Raw genomic sequence first — 24,056 nt, 5'->3', positions numbered from 1 at the left:
TGCAGGCATAAATACCAACATCTAATTACTTATTAGTTGATCCTCCCCCAGGTTTGTTTTACTCTCCAATTCATTTGTCTGTGCACACAGCCCACAAATAAAGCAGATCTGGGTCTGTTAAAGGTTTGGCCCCAAACACCTACACTCCCTTTTTCAGGTTGCTGAAGTCTGGCTCTGGTCAGCTCCATGAGCCCTGACGCCTCTCTTCCTCTGGTCTTACACAGGCAGCTAGCATTCTGATGGTGCTGCTGCATCCTCAGAATGGAGTCTGAAAGTGGAGTTTGGAGAAATTTAAGCCTAAGCAAGCTAACTACATTTCAGTGCCCCACTCATCCAGCTGTGTCGTCCTGGACCTTGGGACAAGCATGCTTGTCTTCACTGGAGCCTGGAAGGAAATAATGCTACTCTGGTCCAGATTTCCCCAGTTGCTCTAGAGACTCAAACACACCTGAGTTTTCAGAACTCTTTTTTGGTAACATCTCAGGTTTCAACACCATTTAGCAAAAGCAGGAACTGCACTCTCCAAAATTACTATTCAGCTGAATAAAGCAAGGAGTATTATAAACTTGATATCTGACATAAAAACGCCCAGCCTTCAGGTTTATATTTAACTCTTCTCACACATCTTCATCACTCGAGCCTTATTACTTATTTTGCAGTCACCAAATTCATCATTTAACACTGAGATCATTTGGAAATGATAGTTCTCTCAGGGATAACTGAGAAGACTGGAACCAACTGTAATTTCCCCAAAGCAGGAGCACGGCTGCTCAGCGGGAACACTGCAGGAGGCAGAAAACCCTCAAGTCTTCCTTGATAACACTTACTCTATGTAGTACTTCAGATCTGCTGTATTTTCCAGCATCGTAATGACAATAAAATAAGCCAGCATGCTAAAACTCTGCTTCACCACTAGCCTCATCAATCCCTGCTTGACATTTCCCAGTAACATCTGAATATTTTCCAGAGTTTTGTTGAGAAGCAGCAAAGTAAAAGCAGGCACTTCCTTCTAACATTTTTGAAAATCTCTCAAGTATCTAGAAAAACAGAAAAAAGTTCAGATATGCTTTTCCTCAGGCATTACACACCTAGGGATTTCTAGAAACCTTATTCTAAATCTGTGTCCTTAGATATTTTGAAGGGGAAAAAACCCCAGCCAAAACACTTTCTTACATGCAGATTTTCAAAACTGCCATTAAAACCCACACTTCAAATGCATTATTTTAGAAGTAGCTGATGTTCAGGTTTGGTTTTTGGGTTTGTTTTTTTTTAATAACAAAAGAGGTCATTTTGCTCCAGCATTGAGACTACCTCAAAAGAAAAATGAGTGACGTGAAAATTGGAATAAAAAGGCACCAGCCCCTTTGTAGACACTTCTGTTTGTTGTTTACAAATCTGTGTGGCCTATCATCATTTCTCTACACGCAGCTTAATAACTCCTTTAATCACATGCACTTGCTCATCACAGGAGGAAGAGATCAATCCACAGCAAGAAACACATAACAGACCACAACACAGCCAGAGAGTTTAAGAGCTCACTATTACTTTAAAGTTTCTTCCTCCTGCAAAGCTTTGTTTCATCTTTCTTATAAAAATAAAAACATACCAAAGCAAACGGAGAGGGGACAGAAATGCAAACATTCCTGACACCCAAACCCAGTTACTATGGGTTATACATCTCTAGCATGTAAAAGCTTTGCAGGCAAGCTGTGTGCTTGTGCACAGCCCAAATAGCATGTCCGTGACATGACCTTGTTTCACAACTGAGTTTCCTCAATTTAGTAAACCACTTAGAAACTCAGTTTAGTTACCTGCTAAATGCACTGGTGCACTCAACAATTTAGTCTGGTCTTAGGCCACATGTTCTCCCAAGATATGGCTGGTTTCAATCTTTCTGCAAGACCAATGGTCGTACCTCCAATCAGGGTATGCAACACACTTGGTGCACCCTAGAAGCAGGGCATCCAATTTGGTTGTCTGCAAATGACTGTGGATTAGGAACCATCTAAATTATTCTGCAAATCCATCTCCGCTGTGCATGACAGAAAGGAGTGATCAGCATGTTTCCTTCAAAACCACACTATTTCTGTGAACTAAAGCATTGGTGTGGATGTGACCTTAGTCCAGTTTGGAACATCTATTTTCTATTTAGTTACTGTTCAATGTGATGGACAGCAATTACTGGCATTCAAGCAGGGCTGCAGTATGATCCCTTGCATTCATCAAATTCTGAGTAGCAGACCCTCAAGATGCCCCCAGAACTATGCAACCCAGAACACACTGCACTTCATTCCAAGTCTCACAAAACAGGTCATAAAACTCCAAATACACACCATCAGTTTTCAGGTCACCCTCCTACCCTCCACAACCCAGTGAGACAGCTTTCTAGGTGAAAGCTGCTTGCTGTGTTACCTTGACTAGTATTGCTTTGTGCTCACGTGGATTCAGTGTGTGATTTATTAGATGACTGCATGTAAAAGAACAGCACACCAAACCAAAGGGGCTATATCAATATGTCCAAGCTAACCTCTTCCACTGCATGGCTCAACCTGCATGTGGGCAAAGGGGAAAAACAAAGCATCTGTGGAGTCAATTACTTTACTCAAGACACAAGAAAGAGGAACATGATTGTCAAGATCCTGTCTTATGCCGCCCAAGTTCATGCCCTACGGTTCAATGAGGCAAGTGAGCTGAAGGGCATGGTACAAACTGCCTCTTCTGAGCAGAGTATCAGGAAAAACACTGTTCTGATCCCAGGGCTAGAGGGAGCAACCTTCACTTTTTTACCTCAATCTCCTTCGTACATAAACTAAAGGTAATTATACACTTAACCACCTCCTCTGGATGTTGTGAAAATTAGTTAATGTTTAGGAAGCACTACACAGATGAAACACACTTAAGTAAGTGTTAAGTATTATCAGATAGCATTATGTTGCTGTCACTTAAATTGTTTTCCTCCTCTTACTTAAGTGCCTTCGATCTACTCCTGTTATTTGACTCCCCATGACTGAACTTTCTTCTGTATGACTTAAAAAAACCCCACCTTAATTGAACTGCAAGTTCTGGTGTTATTTAAAGATTATCTGCTGTGCCACGTATTTAAACAGCAAGTATAGTTGAGTAATTTCATCCTGGAACCAATAATTTTTTTCAACTAAAAATTAGCTTAGTAGGTACTAATCAGCTTGCAAAGCAAATATAATGGGAGAAAATCAATTTAAACTCTCCGTTTGAAGCTTGTGCCAGGTCATTATACAGAAAGACTAATCTGCTAAATAATTAAGGCTCTGTATTTGTGGAGTGAGACGAAAGAAACATTACAAGTGAATAATAATTCTGTGCTGCTGTTTGCCTCTTTAATCTATAATTAGACTGTGTACTTCAAATATAGATGTTAGTCTGACTAAGGTTTAATACAGAGCCAGTGGAATGGGCTTTCTGAAAAAGCACCTGATCTGTGCCAAGGAAACCAGAAACAGAGTCATCCCCTTTGGACATGATCTCTGGTTAAAAGTCAGCCTTGTCTCTGCTGACTGAGCACAAGAAAGGATGTTAATAAAAGCAGCTTCTGGTAACAAAGCACAGGCATCCTTATTAAAAATAAATTACTGCAGTAACGATTCCAAGCACCACAGAACCTACTGAAAGTCACAGTATTTGCTGTAAAAGACTGCCTGTGGAAGGATGTGCTACTTGCCGCTTCAGTGTGTGTACTGTATTTCACAGTTTTGAACAATATAGGACCCTATTTTGGATCAAAACACTCCTCTTCTTACAGATATACCTGCAAATCTGATTGTCCCACGAGGCACACATGATACAGAATAAATACACAGATATAACTCAATACCCATCAAAATCAGGCCAATCACATGTTAGTGAACAAACACAACTGTTCTCTCAGACAGAGGCAGAAGATAAGAGTGTGGGTTTGCTTACTTTTCTTGGTGAAGAGTTTCTTTTTCCTTCCAACGTGGCTCAGCTTGTACTCATTCTCTTCACAATTGCAGTCTTCACTATTCCTGTTGTAATACTTGGGCAAAATATTGGAGGTACCTTTGCTGTTGCCTGCAGCTGCCAAGTTTGCCATTCCCTTGCACTTGTGTAGTTTGAGCTTTCCACTGGCATCTTCCACACACTGCCATTTCTGCAAGAAAAATTTGGTCATGACACCTCTATTTCAACTATGCTTTATCTAATGGCCAGCTCCATCAGTGCACCAGATTCCTCATAGTAAGCTGGGCCTCACCTATCACCCACTAGCAAACCAGATCCTTTTGTTGTCTTCCACCTTCAGACAAAACAGGAACTCTTTGGAACACTCTTGTGTTTGTTTCTTGGAGGCAAAACAATGGAAATTTCTTAACAAAATCATTGCTACAGCTAAAAACACGGAGGTGACATGTGACAACTTTCAGAAGCATAACTGTGGCATAAACCAAGGCCACTCAAGACTTATCCACAGGTTTGAAAAGAATCCTTGCCTAACAGGAAGTGTGCATGTTGGGCTAGAAGGAATTTGTGCCATTATTATGCCATTGAAACACCACCAAGCTCCATTCCTGCATGTAACCTCAGTCCCATCCCATACTCTACAAGAAGAGAAAAAGCTTTTCAGGAGTCACATTCTCTTTCCTAGTTCAAATGCCTGACAGGGGGATGATTTTATCCAAATTGTGGATTTCTTTACTGTAAAGATCTGGGGTCTGTGCTGGTTATCTAGACTCATTCTGTAGTCAAAGAGGAGGAACAATCTCTTTCAAGGTATAATTCACTTCACAAAAAAAAGGATTGCCCTGCAGAAGTGGCTGTTTCTCTTCACTGACCTTTAAAAGGGTTGGTATGACTGCTCCGAAAGTCTGTAGTCAGACAAGTTTACCTCCATCTAACTCCAACAGCCTTTCCCATTCAACACCCTTGGGCTTGACTAGCAGTGATGAGCTGCACTAGACATCTGTGAAGTGAGAATCCCCTCCCCTCTTCCACTCAAGCAAGAGAAAAATCTCATCTCTAATCTCCAAGTCCTTCAGCTACTCAAAACCTGAAGTAACTTGCTCACAGCTCTCTTTGTGCTGCTCTCAGAGCTGTGCCAAGGGGGAGGGAGAGTTCAGTCATTTTCAATCTGGCACAGAAGTTTTACCCACTTCCCAGATGCATCACAAAACAATTTCACCTTCTCCTTTATTTACTGACTTGCTACTAGCTACACAGCTAGGCTTTGAGATACATAGCAAACCCCCACCCCAGCAGTTGCTACTGCTTTAAATGTCATCTCCTGGAAACACTTCAGCTTTTTGCTGAGTCTTGAGAGGTGTTCCTCTTTTTCCCTATTACAAAATCCTCAGTCTGTGCCTCCAGGACTCACTGGAATATTGAGAATTTTCCAAGTAAAAGAACAGAATGAAAACCAGCAACAGCTCCCAAGAGAGATGATATTTTACAGCAGCTCGCAGCTCTGCGAGGGAGATTCAGTGACACTGCTTCCCAGAGAGGTGTGCCCAGGCCAGGGCAACAAAACCTACACTTCCCACTGAAATTCACCCTGTTGTTTGTGTAAAAGCAAAGAAAACATCATGGCTGTATGTCTATAACACTGAATTTAACTGAAGTGCACTGGCCAGTTGCAGTGGATTTATCTACGTCCATGAGTTCTGTGGTGTGTCCACTTATTTCCACAGCTGACTGTATGCCAGGTCCCCTGAGCTCCTATTGCTTCTTTGGTGCAGGTATGGTGTCCAGCCTCCTGTACAATCCAAGCCTGGCACTGATGCAGATAAGCCCAGCTTAACCTCCAGTACAAGGAATTGTAGGAAATAAATGAGAGACATTGATAATAAGACACTTGAATCAGACATCTTTGTGTGACTGTCTTCATCTGTAAAGCAAGACACATTTACCGAGATGCAGAACAAAAATAACCTCTGAAGAATAAATTGCTCTCTTAATTTCATTCTTATTTTTTGTAAATGCCTAAAGTTGATTGATGTACAGACTGAGGTTTGAATCCAAAGTTAGAATAAGCAATGGTTTCTTTCAAAACAAAAAGAGATGTAAAAATGTTAGCTGCTGTTTCTCATTTCAATATGATTCTATTTTTGAAAATATATGAAAAACCTGCATTTTTTGCTCAGTGGAGCTCTATGCTATAGGTGTCTGATACATGAAAAATGAAGATTCAACAGAGGACAAGTTAAATGCCATGATGAGAACTACTGTAAATAAGTGCTCTGATGTGTGGCCCCAAAATATTGTCTTAATATTCCTTTCACTTCCTGTCAAGAAAGTGATGCTCGCTTTCCTCCTTCAGGTGACCTGGAAAAAACCCTTGAATTTTTGGTGCAGTTTAAATCTTTCCAAGGCAGCTTGCATGCCACAATGAAAACATCTTAAAGGCTTTGCTGGAGGGGTGCATTGTATGCACTGACAGGCCCACTGCTGAACGACTGCAGTGCAGAAGTACATAAAGGATTTAGAAGCAAACACTGAACACATGGGGGGAGGAGGGGAGAAGGCAAATAATTTTCAGGCTTTTCCTTTTTTCCAAAAACAGATACAGGTATGTGTGTGAACGTGCCTGGGATTCAACAACTTACCTTCAGCCTGCTTTTAAGTAGAAACAGAAATTTTCTAGGTCAATATCATGGCTATATCGGCTGCAGTCATTTCCATGGGATGCTTTCAAACTCAGGGAAAAAGGGCAGTGACTGCAAGGGAACTGTGGAAACCTCCCCTTTAAACATTGCAAATTCTTGCATTTTTAAACTGTTTTCTCATGCACAGTGTACCATCATGCAGAAACCTGTGTCAAACCCTGGAAGTAACTAAAATATTTTGTAAGAGGTAATAACTTAAATAATTAGATCTCTATATTAAGAATTCCACAGTGCCCCAGAGACACTTTGGCTCACAGGCACAAATGATAACCATCCAGCAGCAAAACATAATTACATATAAATACAGGATTATCTCAACCAGTCAAGAAAACAAAATGCCCTTGATTCACCACTTGCCCCAAACTTTTCAGGTCTTTTCTTCACTGGGCCAAAAGATACGTACCTTAATCAACTTCTATAGCTTGCAATGTCTCACAAGAGCTACATCCTGAAAGAGAGGGTGGTTTAACACAAACTAAAACTCAGTGGAAATCCCAAACTCCCCCACAATCTTCATCCCAGGTCATACCAAAACTCCTAAGGAAAAGCCTGTCTTTCCTCTTGCAAAGCCTTGCAGAACAGCTACTCAAGCCATCAAATAAATGGCTTTTGCAATACATCCTGAAGTCCATCATGCTCACATCGTGCAAAACGTTCCAGACACCTCATTTAATCATGTTGCAGCTGGAAATTTCCCACCATCTTCAGGCAGGCCAAGTATGCTGCTGTGCTTGTGCTTTCTGCCACCTACTGTGCTGGGCTTGTTCTAACGCTTCTACTCCATCCTCTGCCCCACCTCCCACCGCACAGCAAACGCCGCTCCGTTACTCATGTGCGAAGCTGAGGAGCCTGGGCTTTAGTTTAATGGTGAAACAGTGCTACCAAACTGAAATCTTGTTCAAAGGTACACTGCAAAGGTAAAGAGAAGACAGTTTGTAACATTTGTTTTTCCCCTCCAGCCCAGCTATATGGATAGAGAAGAGTAAATTAGGACTTCAGTCTCTATGAAACATGAATCTTAACAGCAGCAGCTGCAGACTGAACAGATGCCCTGTTTCCCTCCAGTCACACTATTCACCTTGAACATGTAAATGACCCCTTAGCAGAAAAAGACATGTTGTATTTTTCTGTGTGTCAAAAACCCATTATTTCCTTCACAGCCCCCATCACCATCAAGTGGTTTTTGCATTATTGTGCATCACTGTCTTTTTACCACTAGAGCAATCACAGATGTTAATTCAAAGTCATTACTTGCAGCCCCAATCAGAAATAAACAGCCATGACCTTCCCTGTAGGATTTTTTCCTACAATTCAGTCACTCCCCTCAGTGAATCTCTCTCAATTGACATTGTTTTCTTTGGGGGAAAAGGGCTGATGATCACACAAGCCCAGCTAAGAAAAGATTCCAGTTGAAACATACAGCCTTCAGAGTTGAGCCCTAAATCATCATGCTGTGTCTCATCAGCTCCTCTTTTTGTAAGGCGAAAGAGATTCCATTCCCTTTTACAGAGAAGTGAAAAGTGAAGCACTCTGATCAGTTAGCTGCCAGCAAGGCTCCCTCCCTAACAGTTTTAGGAATATAGGCCCTAGGAATCAAAGTTTCTGCAAGATAATGAAGTCCTCTGTCCCTGCCAGCAACCTGACAAAAACACATCAGCAATATCCATCTTCTTTAGTTTATGTGGATGCTTTCTGAACCCCATTCTTGCTGCTACACTGGATGTTGAGCTACAAACTGCTTTAACAGCTAAAAGTAGTCTAACTTCCAGCCTAAACTGTGTCCAGTCAGGATATATTTCTTCTTGTATGAAACAATACAGTTACAGTTTAGCTGAAGTTAACAGTTCAGTTAGTTCTTCTGCTGTGGTTTGCTCCTTGGGTTATATTTTAGTGGGCTAATGAGGACAAAACAGAAGAACCCAGAAATGCCAGCCCCTGCTCTGCAAGGGGTATTTGTACTGCTTTCACTGGCAGCTTGTCCTACTGCTCAAGTGATGCAGGAATCAGGAAATAGACAACTTGAGTTTCCCATCCTCTGTCTCACACACACATCACTATTTCTCTGCTCCTGTCATCTGAAAATTGGCTCATGTCTTTTGTATACAAGACTCACAATCCTCTTTGATGCAGACAGATTCCTCTCTCCTTAGCTATTTTTTCTGACTGAATATGCTCAGTTCCTTAGCTCTTCCCCGCACATATTATTTTTTTAATCTTTTAACATTTGTAAGTTTGTTTTGGGTTTTGGGGGCTCTGTGTGTGTGTGATTCCACACAGCCTTTGAAATTATCCATTGGCAAAGGATGAGTCAAAGTTTACTCTATTTCATGCCATCAGTACATAAATAGCACTGCTTGGTCTTCATTCCAACTGGACATTATTTCATTATCCTGGCTCATGACTTTTAGAGATTCAGACCTCTGGGCTCTCAGCTCAATTCCAGTTCTCAAAAACTACATATCCCTCAACCCTTACAATTATAAAATAGATGAACAATTTATTGACAGAAAATTTGGAGGGTTTTTAAATGCCCCAAACAGTAGCTGGATTGAGGCAGGTGGGAAATCAACTGGCACACAAATTCAGCTAAATTTAAGATTACAACTATATAATTCATTTATTATTACTATAATAATTGGATTGTGGTATCAAATGGTCCCAGCTGCTGCGTTGGGTACTGCAAAAGCTGAGGAGTGAGTGCAGCCTAAGCAGAAATCACATTAGCGGTAGCGGTAAAAAGCAGCAGCACCAAAAGGGGAATTGATTTGTCGGAGGTCCCACATCGAGTCTGTAACAGTTCTGAGACTGAAGCCAGTCTCCTCACTGCCAGCTCAACTGCACAGCTACTCATGTCAGGGTATTTGAAAAAAAAAAAAAAAAAAAAAGGCACTTTTATTAAATGTTGGTATTGATTTTGGCAAGCTATTTGCAACATCCACTACTGCAATGAAAAGGAGTTAAAAAGTCTTAGTTAACAAGAGATGCAGCTTGCCTAGTTTTGTGAGGCAACAACAAGGAAAAAAAAGGCTGTAAGTAAAACAGCCTCTGGAAATCATTACAGGCTATTTCTGGCCAAAGGAAGAAAACAGTTTTGTTAATTATAAATCCTGATAAGGAATACAATTCGTGAATAACATGCCTTAATAAATCATCACTATTTTAATTTTCATGGTTTGTTGCCTTCTAATGTTATCAGTTTGAGGGCTGATAACATTTTTAATGTATGAAGTTACCGACAAGTCATTTCTTGTTGCAATCACAGATTAAGAACCGGATCCTGAAAGTTGCTGAGCACGTGCAACTTGCACTGGAACTCCAAAGATCTGCCTAATGAGCTATTAAAATTATCTGGATTCTAGCTGGCTTGTTATGCTTCGCTTCTCAACAGAACTGAAATTCTTTAGTAACCTCAGGATATCTCAGCTAAGTTTAAAGGAACCAGACAACCACAAAAGAAACATGGATCAGAAATGTTATTTGCTTTTCACAGAATTTCCTTATAAAACCTAACTTAGTTTTCCAGGTTTGGCTAACGTAAGTTCAAGCTACAGTGCCCTCAGGAAAAGGAGAAAATATAAGTTATTTTTTCTACTGCTCCACCCTTGGCATTAGGCAATAGCTAATCATGATTATGGTGGCAGGCATATGATCTAGACGTACCACTTATGAACCCCTGTAGGAAAGGACACATCAATCAAGATAGTTTCCATCACTGCTATGCCATGCTATGTCAGAGAATTGGGAGGACCAATCGAGTAAGTGACATGCTTTTACTTAGGGTATCTTCATGCCAGGTACAAAAGAGAATATCCCTTCATGACCTTGCTACAGCACAAAGCAATGAGAAGCAAGACCAAGTATCAAACCTTTAATCTGCAGAACACCTGGAGGAAACAATGTGCCAATTTTTGCATTTTGAATGTTCTCCTGGTGAAAAAGAGAGTATTTTTAATAGTATTTAAAAACAAATTCTATTTGTATCAGATCTGCAAGTAAATAAAGCTTTGAAAATAAATTTTGAAAGGAAATAATGTGAATTCAGACAACTGTTTTTCTTCACCAATTAACAACAGTATTGTACTATGCCAGGCCCTGCTACAGACAAAATTAATTCCTCTACCCCCCCACCCCATACAAGACAGATTCCCTATCGCAACCAGCAGTGCTGCAGGTACTGCATGTTTAGCAAATGTGCACAAAGTTGGCAAATGACTTAGAGGGAGATTTTGTGCAGCTGTTGTTATGATACTGTGGAGTTGCTGGGAATACTCTATAGAGCAACGCTGATATCATAATTGGCTTCCACAAAAGCACATTAATGCAGGCCGCCAGATAAAAGTGGGTCAGCTTCCACTTACCAGCCAGTTTAGAATGAAAGGCCAACATATACTGAAGAGAAAAAAATTTGTGTGGAAGCCATTAGGTACTAGGATAAATGTTTTTTATTTCATGTGGGAAGAAAAAGCTCATCTCTTTTAAAGCCTCGAATATAAATGCTGAGCTGCTCTTTCATCTGAGCCTACAGTCACCCTTTGTTGGATGCAAATAACTAACACAGACCAAACCCTACTAAATGAAAAAGAAAACATGGCAACACACAGATTCCCATTGCACTCAGAAGAATTTACATATATTAGTGTTGCCAAAAAAACCCCACATAATGGACTCTGAATAAAGGTTTTAAACGAGTGAATAGCCTCATCTCCATGATCGTGGTGCTCTCTTATCAAAACGATTATAGGTCAAGGAGGGTGACAGAGATTTGCAGAGGAAGAGCATTTTGGGTGATAGAACTGTATTCACAAACTTGCACGCTCACAAAGCAGAATTTCAAATTCTCCATCTCATATTCAAATCTTTCTTTACCTCTCCTTTACTCTAAGCTCTGTCTTGTCTCTTCTTATTCACTCCCCTTCTGAGTCTTTGTCCTCCATTTGTGCTCCCGATCTCCTCCTCACACTTCAGATGCCCTGGCACTGCTCAGACTTCTCTGCACATGGAATAGCAGGTCCCCAAAACTTGAGTCAAAAGGAAGAGTCCCAATGACTCTAGCAAGCTTTCACCCAATTTGGGCCCAGAATTCTCTTCAGTTTTGCATCAGGCTGTGAAAATTCACTGTTTGCATGGAACACTGCAGATACAGTTAAATGCACAATAATGAAGTGTCCTGCAGGATCAGGAGACATCTGCTAAATAAGCACTGTATCTGTATACCATAAACTCCCCCAAGGCAGCGGTATGTTATTCATTTGGGCTCGTTCTACTTACTATGCAGAGCTGTGACCAGCACCAGCAAACAGACAACACCCATTTGTCATTTGAGAAGTTAGTCTTGCTTCGCTCTGAAAAGACTTTTGGGTGCGCCCATATTTAGACACAATTTATCCTCAAGGAAGCACATTCATTTCCCACTATTCCTGCTGTCTAGACAGACAACTAGGACATATTCTCTAGAGCAGGGGTTAGATGGATTGCGACTCCCTTGAGAGCCCTTCCCAGACTCTAATTGACTTGATTGTTAGGCAATTTTTCCTGATGTCCAACTTAAATTTCTTTTTTGCTCAATTTCATCCTATCACTTCCAATTATGTCTGACTGAACTGCTCAAAACAATTCTCCTCCTCTCTGTTTCCTGACAATGAGGATGCAGCACACGCATCTCTCATTAGCACACCTTCACTCTGGAATTTATTGGCAATTCTAAGTAAGGAGTTGACATTTTATACCCACTTCTTACAGGTGTCAAAGATATTCTATTATCCATGGAAGAAAAAATGAGCTTCTGAAGGTGTGTAGACAATACAGGGCTTTCCCTCTTTCTTCCGTAACTGAGACATGTGGTAATTACAGTAAGAAAGCTTGAATGTAGCTAAGTTACCTTATGCAAAGAGACAGCTTCAGCGACAACATGGACTTGGAAAGTCTCTCTTTCCCTCTGTTCTTACAATAATACTCAAAATAATTGGGAAGATGAAGACAAAAGGAAGAAGTTGAAACATCTCTCAAAGGGAAAATACTGATGGAAAAAGAAAAGCTGTATTTCCCCGAACTACTTACTGGATGATGTCCTAGCAGTAGCAATGCCTTTTACCCCAGTTTCTAAAAGAACATTACAAATTCAAAAAACAATGGCTTGCTCCCACCCATCCGACAATTTCAGCTCAAGACATCTGATGACAATAAACTACCACAGTTCAGTAGTCTTAGGAAGAACAGGCTGTTATAATCTCTCTGTATACCAAATATGACAAAGAAGACACAAGAGGAAAAGAACATCTGAACATGCTTGTACATATAAATTGGATCCAAACATCTAAGGCACAATGGACTCATTTTGCAGGTATGCTGTGATCAGCCAGAAACAGGGAGTGTGGCCTCCAACAGCAGAAAATGAGCTACTGTAGCCTAAGTAGCCCACTGGTGACCATAGACTCGATAAGACAATCAGATCATGTCTGAAAGAATGGTTATATTCCACAGATTGATGACTTCTGACCGCCCTCTGAGCTGCCAGGATAGTTACACACACATCTTGTGGACCCATCTACCTCCATCCATGTTCACAGGCAGAATGTGTTACTCTGACCAGTACCTGGATGACAAAACAGCGTCATAGAGTCAATTTTGCCATGTTTCCAGAGGATGAGAGTTCTCCCAAGAGTGAAGAAATCTCCTCAGGAACAGAGCTGCTGGGGATAGCTTTGCTATGCCTTTGCACTTTCACTGGTAAATTTGCAAAACCTTCTCCTGAGCTGAGGCCATATATTGATACTACACTAAATTTTGTTTCCTGAATTTCTTCTACAACACTTGGATGGAAAGTGAACATATTTTCATATCGGCATGGAACATTTATGTAACAACAAGAGAAATGACACACAGTCAGCGAGCTTTGTGCCCATATGCACACAGCCTGCCTGCAGTCATAACTGCACGTGTGGGTTTTGCACAGTATATTTTTGTTAAGAGGAGGGGCATCTTCAGCTCACGGAATGCTGGTTTCCCATATGTAATTCCAAATAGTAACAACAAACTGAGTTAAAATAATTATTCAAAGCAAAGGGAGCTATATGTACTTGGAGGAGGCCAATCTGTTAGGTTCGTTATAGCTTCTCATCACTAATGAATCCCAAACCACATTCTATTTGGGGAATAAAACATTAAAACAGCCTATGCTGATCTCTTAACAGCAGTCAGGAATCAATACAGAGGCATTTGAATCAGCAATTTCCTGACTGACAGTCAATCTCAGAAATGCTGTAATATGGTTTTGCGCAAAGGCCACAGAATGAGCCGTTTGATTTATAAGCTGGTACTGATGACAAGGTGAAGGACATTGTCACAGTTAACATGTTAAACTTAGCCCAACTACAGCTGCTTGCTTTCAATCAGGGGGACAATGCCCTACCTGGCCAAGCTGTTCACAAGCTGTTTGATACTCAGCTCGCTGGCAAAGGTCTTTCACATGCTGGTATTTGGGTAGAAAGTTTTCTTCTTGGGCATCAACCTTCTCATTCTCCCTCTTATGCAGCAGTTTACTGGAAAAGCAAAGAAATAATTTTTGCATTAATATTAATTCCAAGATACATGTACAGTACATTGAAAAGGTTTAGAGAAGTAGGTTATCTGCCAAGTCCATAGCATCACTGCGGCCAAAACTTAATAGCCCAGCTGAAACCAGCACTTACCATTGTCTCTGATAACACACAAGTTACGTAACTACAAAAACATAGAAAACCAAGACAGTGTTTCATGTCTGATTGGCAGGCAGTAACAGCAGCCGATATAAAGAGACTATATTCTCATCACTCTACAGGGCTGCACTTTGCAAACCCCTCATGCCCCATGTTATGTTTTAATGCAGAGGCATAGAGGGAATGGTGAGCAAACGGACACAGAGAGGAAAGGTTATTCATACTCCCATGATACAAGCAGGAGGGTCGGAGAGGCAGTAGCTGAAAGAAAAACGGAATGCCTTTCCATCTCTCAATCCAAGTAAAACTCCCCTCCCCCACCCCAAGAGCACGTTTCTGCAGGCTGTAGGCAAAGGCCATACATTCCCTCCCATCACACAATCACTGCCATTAGGCATACTGCAGCCGTGTCCCTGCTGGCACAGCTAAATGGCTTTAGGTCTGCGGTAGAGTGCTGCTTTGGCTTCAGCTATTCAGTGTCCTTTACTTAAAAAGACTGGGCTTTGATTAACACTTTCCTTACCCTCTTTCCACTAGGAACGAGTCTCTCCACACCTTCATCTTTTTCTTTAAATGAAATCTAGGAGGAAATGAGGAGAGGAAGAAGCAATTCCCACAAAAACAGTAATCAAGTCATGCCCCAGTTTTCTCTCCCACCCCCAGCTCAGATGAGAAACATTACATATAACTGCACAAGGGGACGTCTAGCTTTATCAAGCAGGCACATATGCCTCCCTAGTGCAAATCATGAACAAACACAGGACAGATTTATTCTCACACAGACAAAATCCATGACTGATTCACACTGTACAACTATTTCAACATAAGCATGTTTAAGGCACAGGGGATTAACTGAATTGTACTTGATCACAAAGGATTGCAAATTAAATGAGGATTTCCTGACTCCAGTTTGGGCTCTTAACCTGCACCCTACCCCCAAAATATCCTATTCTAAAGCAGCTGCTCCTTTCCCCCCTCTCCCTCCACCCAACCACTTTGTAAAGCAAATCTCCATCTTTCCTTTTTTTGCTGATTCTCTGCAGGAAGTATCCAGTCTAATTCTTTCTCCCAGTCTTTTTCCAATTTAAGTATTGATGGAAGGTCTCAAATAATAACTGTGAAATTCTGAGTGCTAGCCTCTTTATATACAGTCTGATACACAACCAGCCCTTTCAACTCAATTATTCTACAATTTATTCAATATGAAATGCTTTGCTACAAATGATGCCACAGAGACGTTTACAATCTATAACTCATATAAAGACCTTTGCGTGTAGCCCTCTCACTGCTACACAGATTACATTTAGTACATCCAGATGCAATATGTGCCATATACCAAGTACATGAACCTGACAAAAATAGCTAACTGAAGTCAATCATGTCTTGCCAAATAGGTCTTTAGATTTTCCAGTGAATGAGAGACTCAGAGATGGTAATTTTATTACATTGTCTTTAAGTTTGCTGCACTTTGCTGAATACTTGCTCAGTCTATTGTACAAGCACATGCATGTTTGCACACACATTTCCATTTCTTACCTATTCACTGGTCTCTCGGAATCCAGAAGCTTTAGAATGGATTTACCATCCATATCAGAAGGAATATCCAATCCAGCAATATCTAGAATTGTAGGTGCAAGGTCAATATTCAACACAATGTGAGGATTCCTGAAAAAAAAAATCTATATGAGAACCTGGTTTAAACTCTATGCAAGGACACCAAGCAACTCCGGCTACAGAGACCAGGGACCTGCGAAAGGCTTTATTCTGTGACATTTCCCCTTTGGATAGGAGGACATGATCCAATTCCTTTCCATGAAAGGAAAAAAATGTAAAATATAGGTTCAACATTGATAGGGACTAATATAAAAAACATGGAACTTTGCTTTCTCAAAAATACTTTCTGCTAAAGTAGTTTGTAAGGCAAAGTTAGTTAATTATTGCAAAAGAGGGTTCAAAAGTCTTTCAAAATATGAGAAAGCTTTGGAAAAACTCCTGGGGTGTTTTTAGAACCAAAATGTCTGCCAAACATGCTGATGACTATTAAAAAGTAGATTTGGCAGATAGCATATGCCTTATCTGTTTCAAAATATGGTATAGAAATAAGTATCTCAGCAAGCATGTTCTGTAGGGAACATGATAAGAAATACATTGCTAGACACCACAATAAGTAACTAGAAGTGTTGTTAATGTACAGTGTGAGACAGAAAAAGGAAAGGGACCAGGAAAGAAAAAGAAGTGAGCAAGCAATTACGGAAGAGAAAAATAAAAAAGCACAGCTTTAACTGAAATAATATCAGTGACCCTGCTGCAAACAGTAAGAAACTGCCATCCCCTGTTACTTAGAGTATTGCATATGCTCCTCAGTCACCGCAGTTAACAGGACAATATTTGAACTCAAATTGTCTTAAGATTTGGATCAAACATTGCCATCAACTCCTGAGTAGTACAGACAGCTCCTATCCCCAAATCCCTTCAACTGCCACAGCTAAATATTAGTGAGTTCACGGATCAGAGCATCTAGTTGCACAGCCTGCCTTTCAGTAGCTAAACAAATGTCCACATTTACTAATCATGTGAGTTGGCTTTACTATGGGTCTGGTTTTGGAGAAGCATTTTCAGTTTACGTTGAACCTAACAATCTTATTTCAAATTACAGTGCTGTGTAATTACAGAATTACGTGCACAGATACTTTATATCAGCTGTGTACTATTTCTTGTCTTTATTTCTTTAACATAAACCAAGGCAGGCATTCAGGTTCTTAAAAGCAGGGAAAAAAGAAAGTGAGCATACTGCTATACAGTTTTCTACAGCACTGAACATAAAGAATCACCCTGCTATGATTTGCAGGCACAAAGGAAGGATGGGACCAGATGGGCTGCTATACATATCAGCGCAGAATTCTAGCTCAAAATACAGAACAGAAGAAAGCTGCTAAATTCACACTAATTAATGAGACACCATTTAAAAATTACTACATTTTTGAGCGAGCGAGCAAACAGGCACTGACAAGAGCATGGATGATGAATTAAATTGATGTACCTAATTTGATTTTAATTACTAATAATTGTGGTGTAGCATATTTGGTAATAGAAATGAGAGCTTAGTAATGACTTGCTACAGTGACTGCTATTAAATCTTCGTTGGTATCAAAAGGGAGTCATAACAATTACTCTGCAGGAAAAACATAAGGTTCACACAAAACATAGATGATTGAAGTTCTACCATTTGAAGGAAATTAGGCTGAAAGGGAAGATCAATTTATTATCTGATATATCCTCCCCCCTCCGAAGTATTTTATCCTGTTCTTCCGATTTGTTGTACTGTGATGGGCTCTGTGTTCTGCTCACTGTTACCCTGACTCCCCTGATTCTAATAGAAATATTTTTTTCATCTTCAGAGGCCTCTGAAAAATAAAATTCAGTGGGAAGTTTTCACAGCTTTTATGTATGTCTAGGTATCAAGATCCTTGAACTTGAGCAGACATGAAGTGCCTGGTCTCTAGCATTGCATATTGCAGAAAAACTAGCTTAGCCCGCCCAAGCTGTATTAGCATCATCTCTCCACTAAGACCAAAAACTGCAGTCGAAGGGAAAGAGAGCAGGTTCTTAGAAGGCTAACTCAGCTCACTTGCAATTCTGTCCCACTGCAGACAAATTTCCCTCAGTGCTGAGGTGGTATGTTTAATCCCACTCCAGCTCTACAGAGAAGTAATGTTGTTTATTTCACTTGCATAACTGCTATAAATAAGACAAACAATGCAGTATCTACAGAATTCAATGTTTCTGTTGCTATTGATAATGTGAATCAGTGAATTTAACCAGCAAAGGAAAAGAGATATTTTTTATAACTATTTGCTACCATACTACACACTACTACACTCCGCAGCAAAGTAAAAAAAAGCGTGTGTAAGACTTTGTGTGTGTTAATTATGCTAAAACATGCACACTGATATAAATAAAAGGCAGCAAATTATGGCACTCTGTCCAGAATCATTACTTAAGTGCAAATATTTGCTATTGAAATAATTGCCTAGAAAGTGTATTTACATAATTTCCTAGCTGATCAAAGCTACCATTTTAATTAACAGTCATATTCTGCATGCTTGCATGCATCCGACAAACAGCCCTAACCATGTAATCTCAAAGGATGAGCCAAGAAGAATCTTTTGTGGATGATAATATATGAACTATTATGTAGATTTTTCTTCATGAACTGAAACAAATGACTCCACTTTAATGTTCAGCAATAATGATGTCCTGTGGCTGTGAACATTATACAATATGGTTTTTACCTCGAAAACGTCACAGTTATGTGTATTACCTGCACCCCTCAAAAGGGGGCAAATAAGTGTTTCCTAGATTGGGCATATTTCAAACTGGCTTTTCCAACTACATGCACAGAGGTGTAGTGCCTCACACTTCTGACAGCGTGAAGCCAATGACATAAACCCTTGACACTGTTACCTCAACACATGCTTTGAGTTTGGAGTTCTACCCAAGCTGATGTTCTTCTGCCAAAGGTGAGCAGGAAGTCAGCTGGAATGGCAGAACTTTGTGCCTCCATTCGGATGCCAGGTCAGTATGATGAGAGATGTGAACAGAAAGGATTTTTCTGGTCACTACATACACCCCCCCTCCCCGCCCCCCGCCCCACCAAGAACTTACAAGGATCCAGCTTCCACATTTGGACCTCGAACATAGAAAGGAACTCTGATATCAAATTCATATGGCATGGACTTTCCTTTTACCAGCCCAAACTGCCCAATATGATAACCATGGTCTGCTGTGTATATTATATATGTATTCTCCAGTTCACCTGTTTCAACCAACGTATTGTAAATCTGAAAAAAAGGCAAAAAACCATGAAATTCATTCTACTGAGTAGTACTATATGCAGAATATTGGATATAATTCTCTGCCAAACAAATAACAACAGTTTGTGATGTCACAATGTTGTGGCTATAACAAGGTAAAATTCTGTTTTCTGTTTCAAGGTTAACACATTAGCATGCCATGTTTTCAGAAGTGTTTGGGCTCAGTATTTTGCATAACATCTATAAAAATCACACCACATACATGTGGCAACAGCTACAAGTTTCAAGGTGATAAACATTTTTTAAATTTTCTTTCCACCTTTATATTTTTCCTGCAGCAAATGATTTTAATAAAATGATAGCATTTTGAATCTCACACTTATTTAAGCAACACTCAGTGATATTGCCTTCAGACAAATAAGACCCCATTATGCAGACAATTTGCAAAATCTCTTCCAGATAAACACCACTCAGTCATACTCTCTCACTAGCTGGAGAAATAACACAGCTAATTAACATGAGCTTTGACTCAGTTTGTGGTCACTTCTATAGATTTACATGAGAATCTTTATGTGAAGCGTACCAAACTGAGCATGACAGCTCAATTTTTATGTGACATTTTCACTTGCAAAGGTATGAAGGTGGTGGGGCACCAACAAAGTGGCACCTCACACAGATCCAGAACACATCAGCACAGAAGAAAACAAACTTTGTTGTTTGTGCTGTTTTGGATTTTTTTTCCTCTCTTTTATTCAGTAGAGTGGGTCAGGCTACCTCGATTACAACTAAAAAGCACCCAACTGAATTTGCCTGCAGTCAATCACCAAAACCGAAACCATTTTACTAAACAGAAAATCAAAACAATGTAGTAAAATAACCAATCTCCCCTAATGCTGTTATCTAATCCATCTGAACAGGTTCATTAATATGAAGCAGAGATCATACTTGCCTGAATCAGTAATTATGAGATATTACTAACAAGTTGATGCAATGCCATCCAGATAATCTCATCTTTGCCTTACAGGACTCCTCTTATGTTCTACCTTTTTTGAATAAGAATGCCAAGAGATAAGCAGTAAATTGCAACACCTTTAAATCTGCTTATTTACAACTGGAAACCCATTCTTTTTCAGAGTAGCTTTTAGCTAATTCAGAGGTTTCTGTTTGACATCCATCTTGCACTAAGAGATTTCACTGTTAATTAAAAAAAATCTACCTATATACTTATTTGCTTCTAACATTGAATATCCTGGGCCTGGTTTATTGTGGGATTATTCCAGTTAGGACTCGCATAGCATCATGTTTTGCTGCTGCTGTTGTTCTCTCAAACTTGGTGTTAGAAGATGAAAATAAGCCCACAGTTAGGCAGCTATTTACAACTCATTGTAGGATGACTTTTCGCTATCAGATTACATGTTTCTAGAATTTGTAATGAAGATTTTTTCAGTTAATCCCTCCCTCTTCCCCTTATTCAGTAGTGGCTATACAGCAACACATCAGCCCACTTACACCACTCAACTTACAGTGCCTATCTTTAGGAGATGAACTTCCTTACACATTGAATAGAGAGACAAAAATCTAAGAGATGAGAGATTAAACACTATTAAACTGATGCAGTCCTCCTTCCTGCCCCCTTAACTTCATATACAGGACAGCTTGGAGATTCACTCAAGAAACAAAAGCAGCATGTGACAACTAATCTTACCATCTCCATGGAGTCATCCACAGACATAAGCGTTTGAAGGCGCTTTCTCTGTAGCATGTTGGTGAACTCCATGTGTATAGGTTTCATGGGACCCGTATACCTCATTATCCAGTGCTTGTCTGGGTTTGGAGCATAGTTATAACTGGGAGTGCTAAGGAACAGAGAGAAAAACCAATGTTTTAGCAGTGTAGAAAAACTCCATCGTAAGGCATATCAGCAATTTCTACTTGATCAGCACTACAGGATTAACTCTCTGAGGTGCAAAAGAAAATATTAGATTTATTTTTGAAAATTCTTCTATTTTTATGTTCTATGTGAAAGATGGGAGAATGAAAACAACTCTGTGAGGAATAAAATCTATTAATAAAGTAAATATACATTGGTTTTGCAATGTCTTCAGACTAATACATTTCAAGGCCAAGAGACCAGTCTTGGAAGTCTAACTCCACAAGTATGATCTGGATGAAGCACATACTATAGAGTTCCTACTGATGTAATTGCTTTGCTTTCCCTCTGTCCACGATAGCATCAAGTATTATGGTGTGTGCAAACTGTTTAGCAACAACTATAGAACTTGCTGAGAAGGTTCTACTGTGTTCTTTAACAGCTTTTTTGAATTCAACATGACTGGCTACTTGAATATTTCCACACTCATGTACCCAGAGGAGCACAGGCACCCTACCTGGTGGTATCAAACTGCATGTGAGCTCGGGGCAAGCAGAAGTGGATACATAGCCAGATTTTAAAGACCTGCCAAGAAAAGCAGGGGTAAGGGGAAATAGGACTGTATTTTGCACTTTCCAGCCACCAACTCCTTTGTGATCATCAGAAACTTTAATTAAAGACCCTGAACAATCCCAAGAGCTGGATTCAATGTATTCCTGAATCTCCCTGCCTGTCCAAATTCTCATGATCCTGGGACACCATTAAAGTGATGTCCATAACATCATGTTGTTGGCAGTTCCACAGTTTGCTTTTCTGTACATAATTATATTGCTCTAGGTTAGCTGGATCTAAACAAAAGATTCGTTTTGATATATCATTACCATGATGGTGACTCTCTGCATCACCAACTCACTAGAAAGCTATATTATAGCTTACATTTGCAAGGAATATTATTTTTACCTACTATATCTATTCCTAAAAAAATTGTCATTACTTAGGATTGAGAACCACCTTTGTCAGTAGTTTCATTTTCTGGTTCATCACATCAACCACAGAGTCTGAAATATTAAAAATTACATTTCCTATGTGATTTGTTGAGGTTTCCCTTTTTCATTTGAGGCAATAAACTCAGTTTATGCAAATGTGCAAGCCAGGAGGGTGACACAGCAGCACAGGAAAAAACCAGCAGATATTCAGTTATTGTCTTTTTCCCAACACACAATTTCCAGACAAATTCAGCTCCTATTTGGCAAATATCTGCTGTTGGTTTTGTGTATGCAACAGAGCAGCAGGGTAAGTTATTAAGATAAACAATAGTAATGTAAGTTGAAACTTCTCCTCGAAATACTGTGTATCTAATGTATCTTGAATATGACAGGTAGTCTGAAGAGTTTTAATATAAATGTGAAATTAATAATCTGACAGTGAAACGTTTTATGCCGAAAGGCTCTGTTAGATGCTATCTGAAAAATGTGTGTAGGCGGCAAATGGAGGCTTCTTCATATAGGGAGGAAAGGGCTGGTGTTTATTCTCTCTGTATTGTTAATAGCCTCTTGAATTCAGAATGTTATTGTGGCTGAAATAATGACATTGCTCCTTTGAAAATGCTGACAGTTATGGAAACTGTTGCTATGTGATGCCCAGAATGAATCAAAAATGCTTGGCAAACTCCTTTTCAGCTTACTTTGTGATTTCCTGGCTGATTTGAAACCTCCCGCTGTTTAATCCAACCAAAGCCTGTGATTTTCTTTGATTACTACAAATGTAACCCTCTTACACTTAACAGATTTGTCTGTCTTATGGGAAAAATACACAAATATAACGTTTTTAGAAGTTGGTTAAGATAACCTCTCCAAATGTACTCAGAAGATAAGTCCTAGTCTGATTGCATTTGACCTTGGAAAAGATGGGTGGCAAAACGTACCCTCTACAGAAATAACATTTGTGATCGTTGTTCAACTGCCCAGCTGTTGCACTCTCTGCAGCTATCAGTAAAGGCAGGGATAAAAAAAAAAAAAGAAGGAAACCCAGCCACATAGCCCAGGGATTTGCTGTGTGAGTTCTGGTTGATGTGAAAAATTTTCAAACAAGAAAAGACTGCAGATGCACACAAAAAGGAGCTCTACAGAGTGAGATGGAGAGTGACTGCAGCATAGGTTGGAAAAGCCACACCAGGTAGGATGTGTAATAACAGAAGCAAGAGAATGAGGGCATAAATTAGCAACAGAAGTAATACCAGAGCTTCCAAGCAAAGAAGCACTCTGACCACCAGTCTATGCTAAAATCCCTACCACTAATTTTAGCTATTATTAGCAATGCTATAGAACACAATATGTATGTTAACTGGCATAAGCATTACAGCCACGCCTTCCGTCTTCTTTGTGGATATAGCTCCAGGATCTGCTTGCAGACTATGTCAGCACTGCCGTAAGAAGAAGTAGGAGAGACGTGGTGTACCGCCTTCTGATTGTGGGACTAGGCAAAGCCTGTGTTGCTTACTGCTTTAGGGCAATGTTCTACCTGTGTTCTGATCCTTCCCTGCCACAGCCACACAGCAACAGAACAGCGCGAACTGCCTACACCCCTTTATCACTGACAGATTTATCTGTCACTGAGGGATTCCTGGGAATGTGGGAATGAGGGAAAACATGGAAAGCAGAGAACTAATTTTTACATACAGTGAGGGCACATTTTACATTTTCTCATTTAATCTTAAAGCCAGGCCAATGAAAATCACTGCAGATTATTATGTAGTGCTGTGAAAATTGTTTAGAATAAGATTAGCAGCTTCTTTGCACAAGATGCACACAAAATCCTACCCTTTGTTCACCTTTAAAAGAAAAATACAGTTCCTTAACCTACTAAAATAACTTCTTTAGAAACAAAACCTATTTCTGTGAAGTAACACTTCCTGTATAATTGTTCCCATTTAAAGAAAAGTCACCTACAATCAAAAATATTTTTGTGTAACTACTTTATGATCAGGAAGATAAACCTAAGTTGTATGAAAAATGGAAGTTTAACT

At 39.8% G+C, this 24,056-nt stretch overlaps 1 protein-coding gene across 1 annotated transcript in view; it reads right to left on the bottom strand.

Moving 5' to 3' along the window:
- The window catches only part of SULF2 (sulfatase 2), a 62,856-nt gene that overhangs the window by 12,968 nt on the left and 25,832 nt on the right, over positions 1-24,056 (bottom strand). Inside the window, exons 6-11 of the mRNA XM_084271646.1 lie at positions 20,867-21,017; positions 19,013-19,188; positions 15,884-16,012; positions 14,871-14,927; positions 14,062-14,191; positions 3,940-4,147 (exon numbers count right to left, since the gene is read on the bottom strand). Of these exons, the coding sequence (XP_084127772.1) occupies positions 3,940-4,147; positions 14,062-14,191; positions 14,871-14,927; positions 15,884-16,012; positions 19,013-19,188; positions 20,867-21,017 (851 nt within the window). The remainder of the gene's footprint in view (positions 1-3,939; positions 4,148-14,061; positions 14,192-14,870; positions 14,928-15,883; positions 16,013-19,012; positions 19,189-20,866; positions 21,018-24,056) is intronic.

The sequence above is a fragment of the Gallinula chloropus genome (assembly GCF_964237585.1).
Source record: "Gallinula chloropus genome assembly, chromosome: 16".
NCBI classification, from domain to species: domain Eukaryota; kingdom Metazoa; phylum Chordata; class Aves; order Gruiformes; family Rallidae; genus Gallinula; species Gallinula chloropus.
The sequence above is the reverse complement of the archived record's forward strand: the minus strand, read 5'-3'. Positions and strand labels throughout refer to the sequence as shown.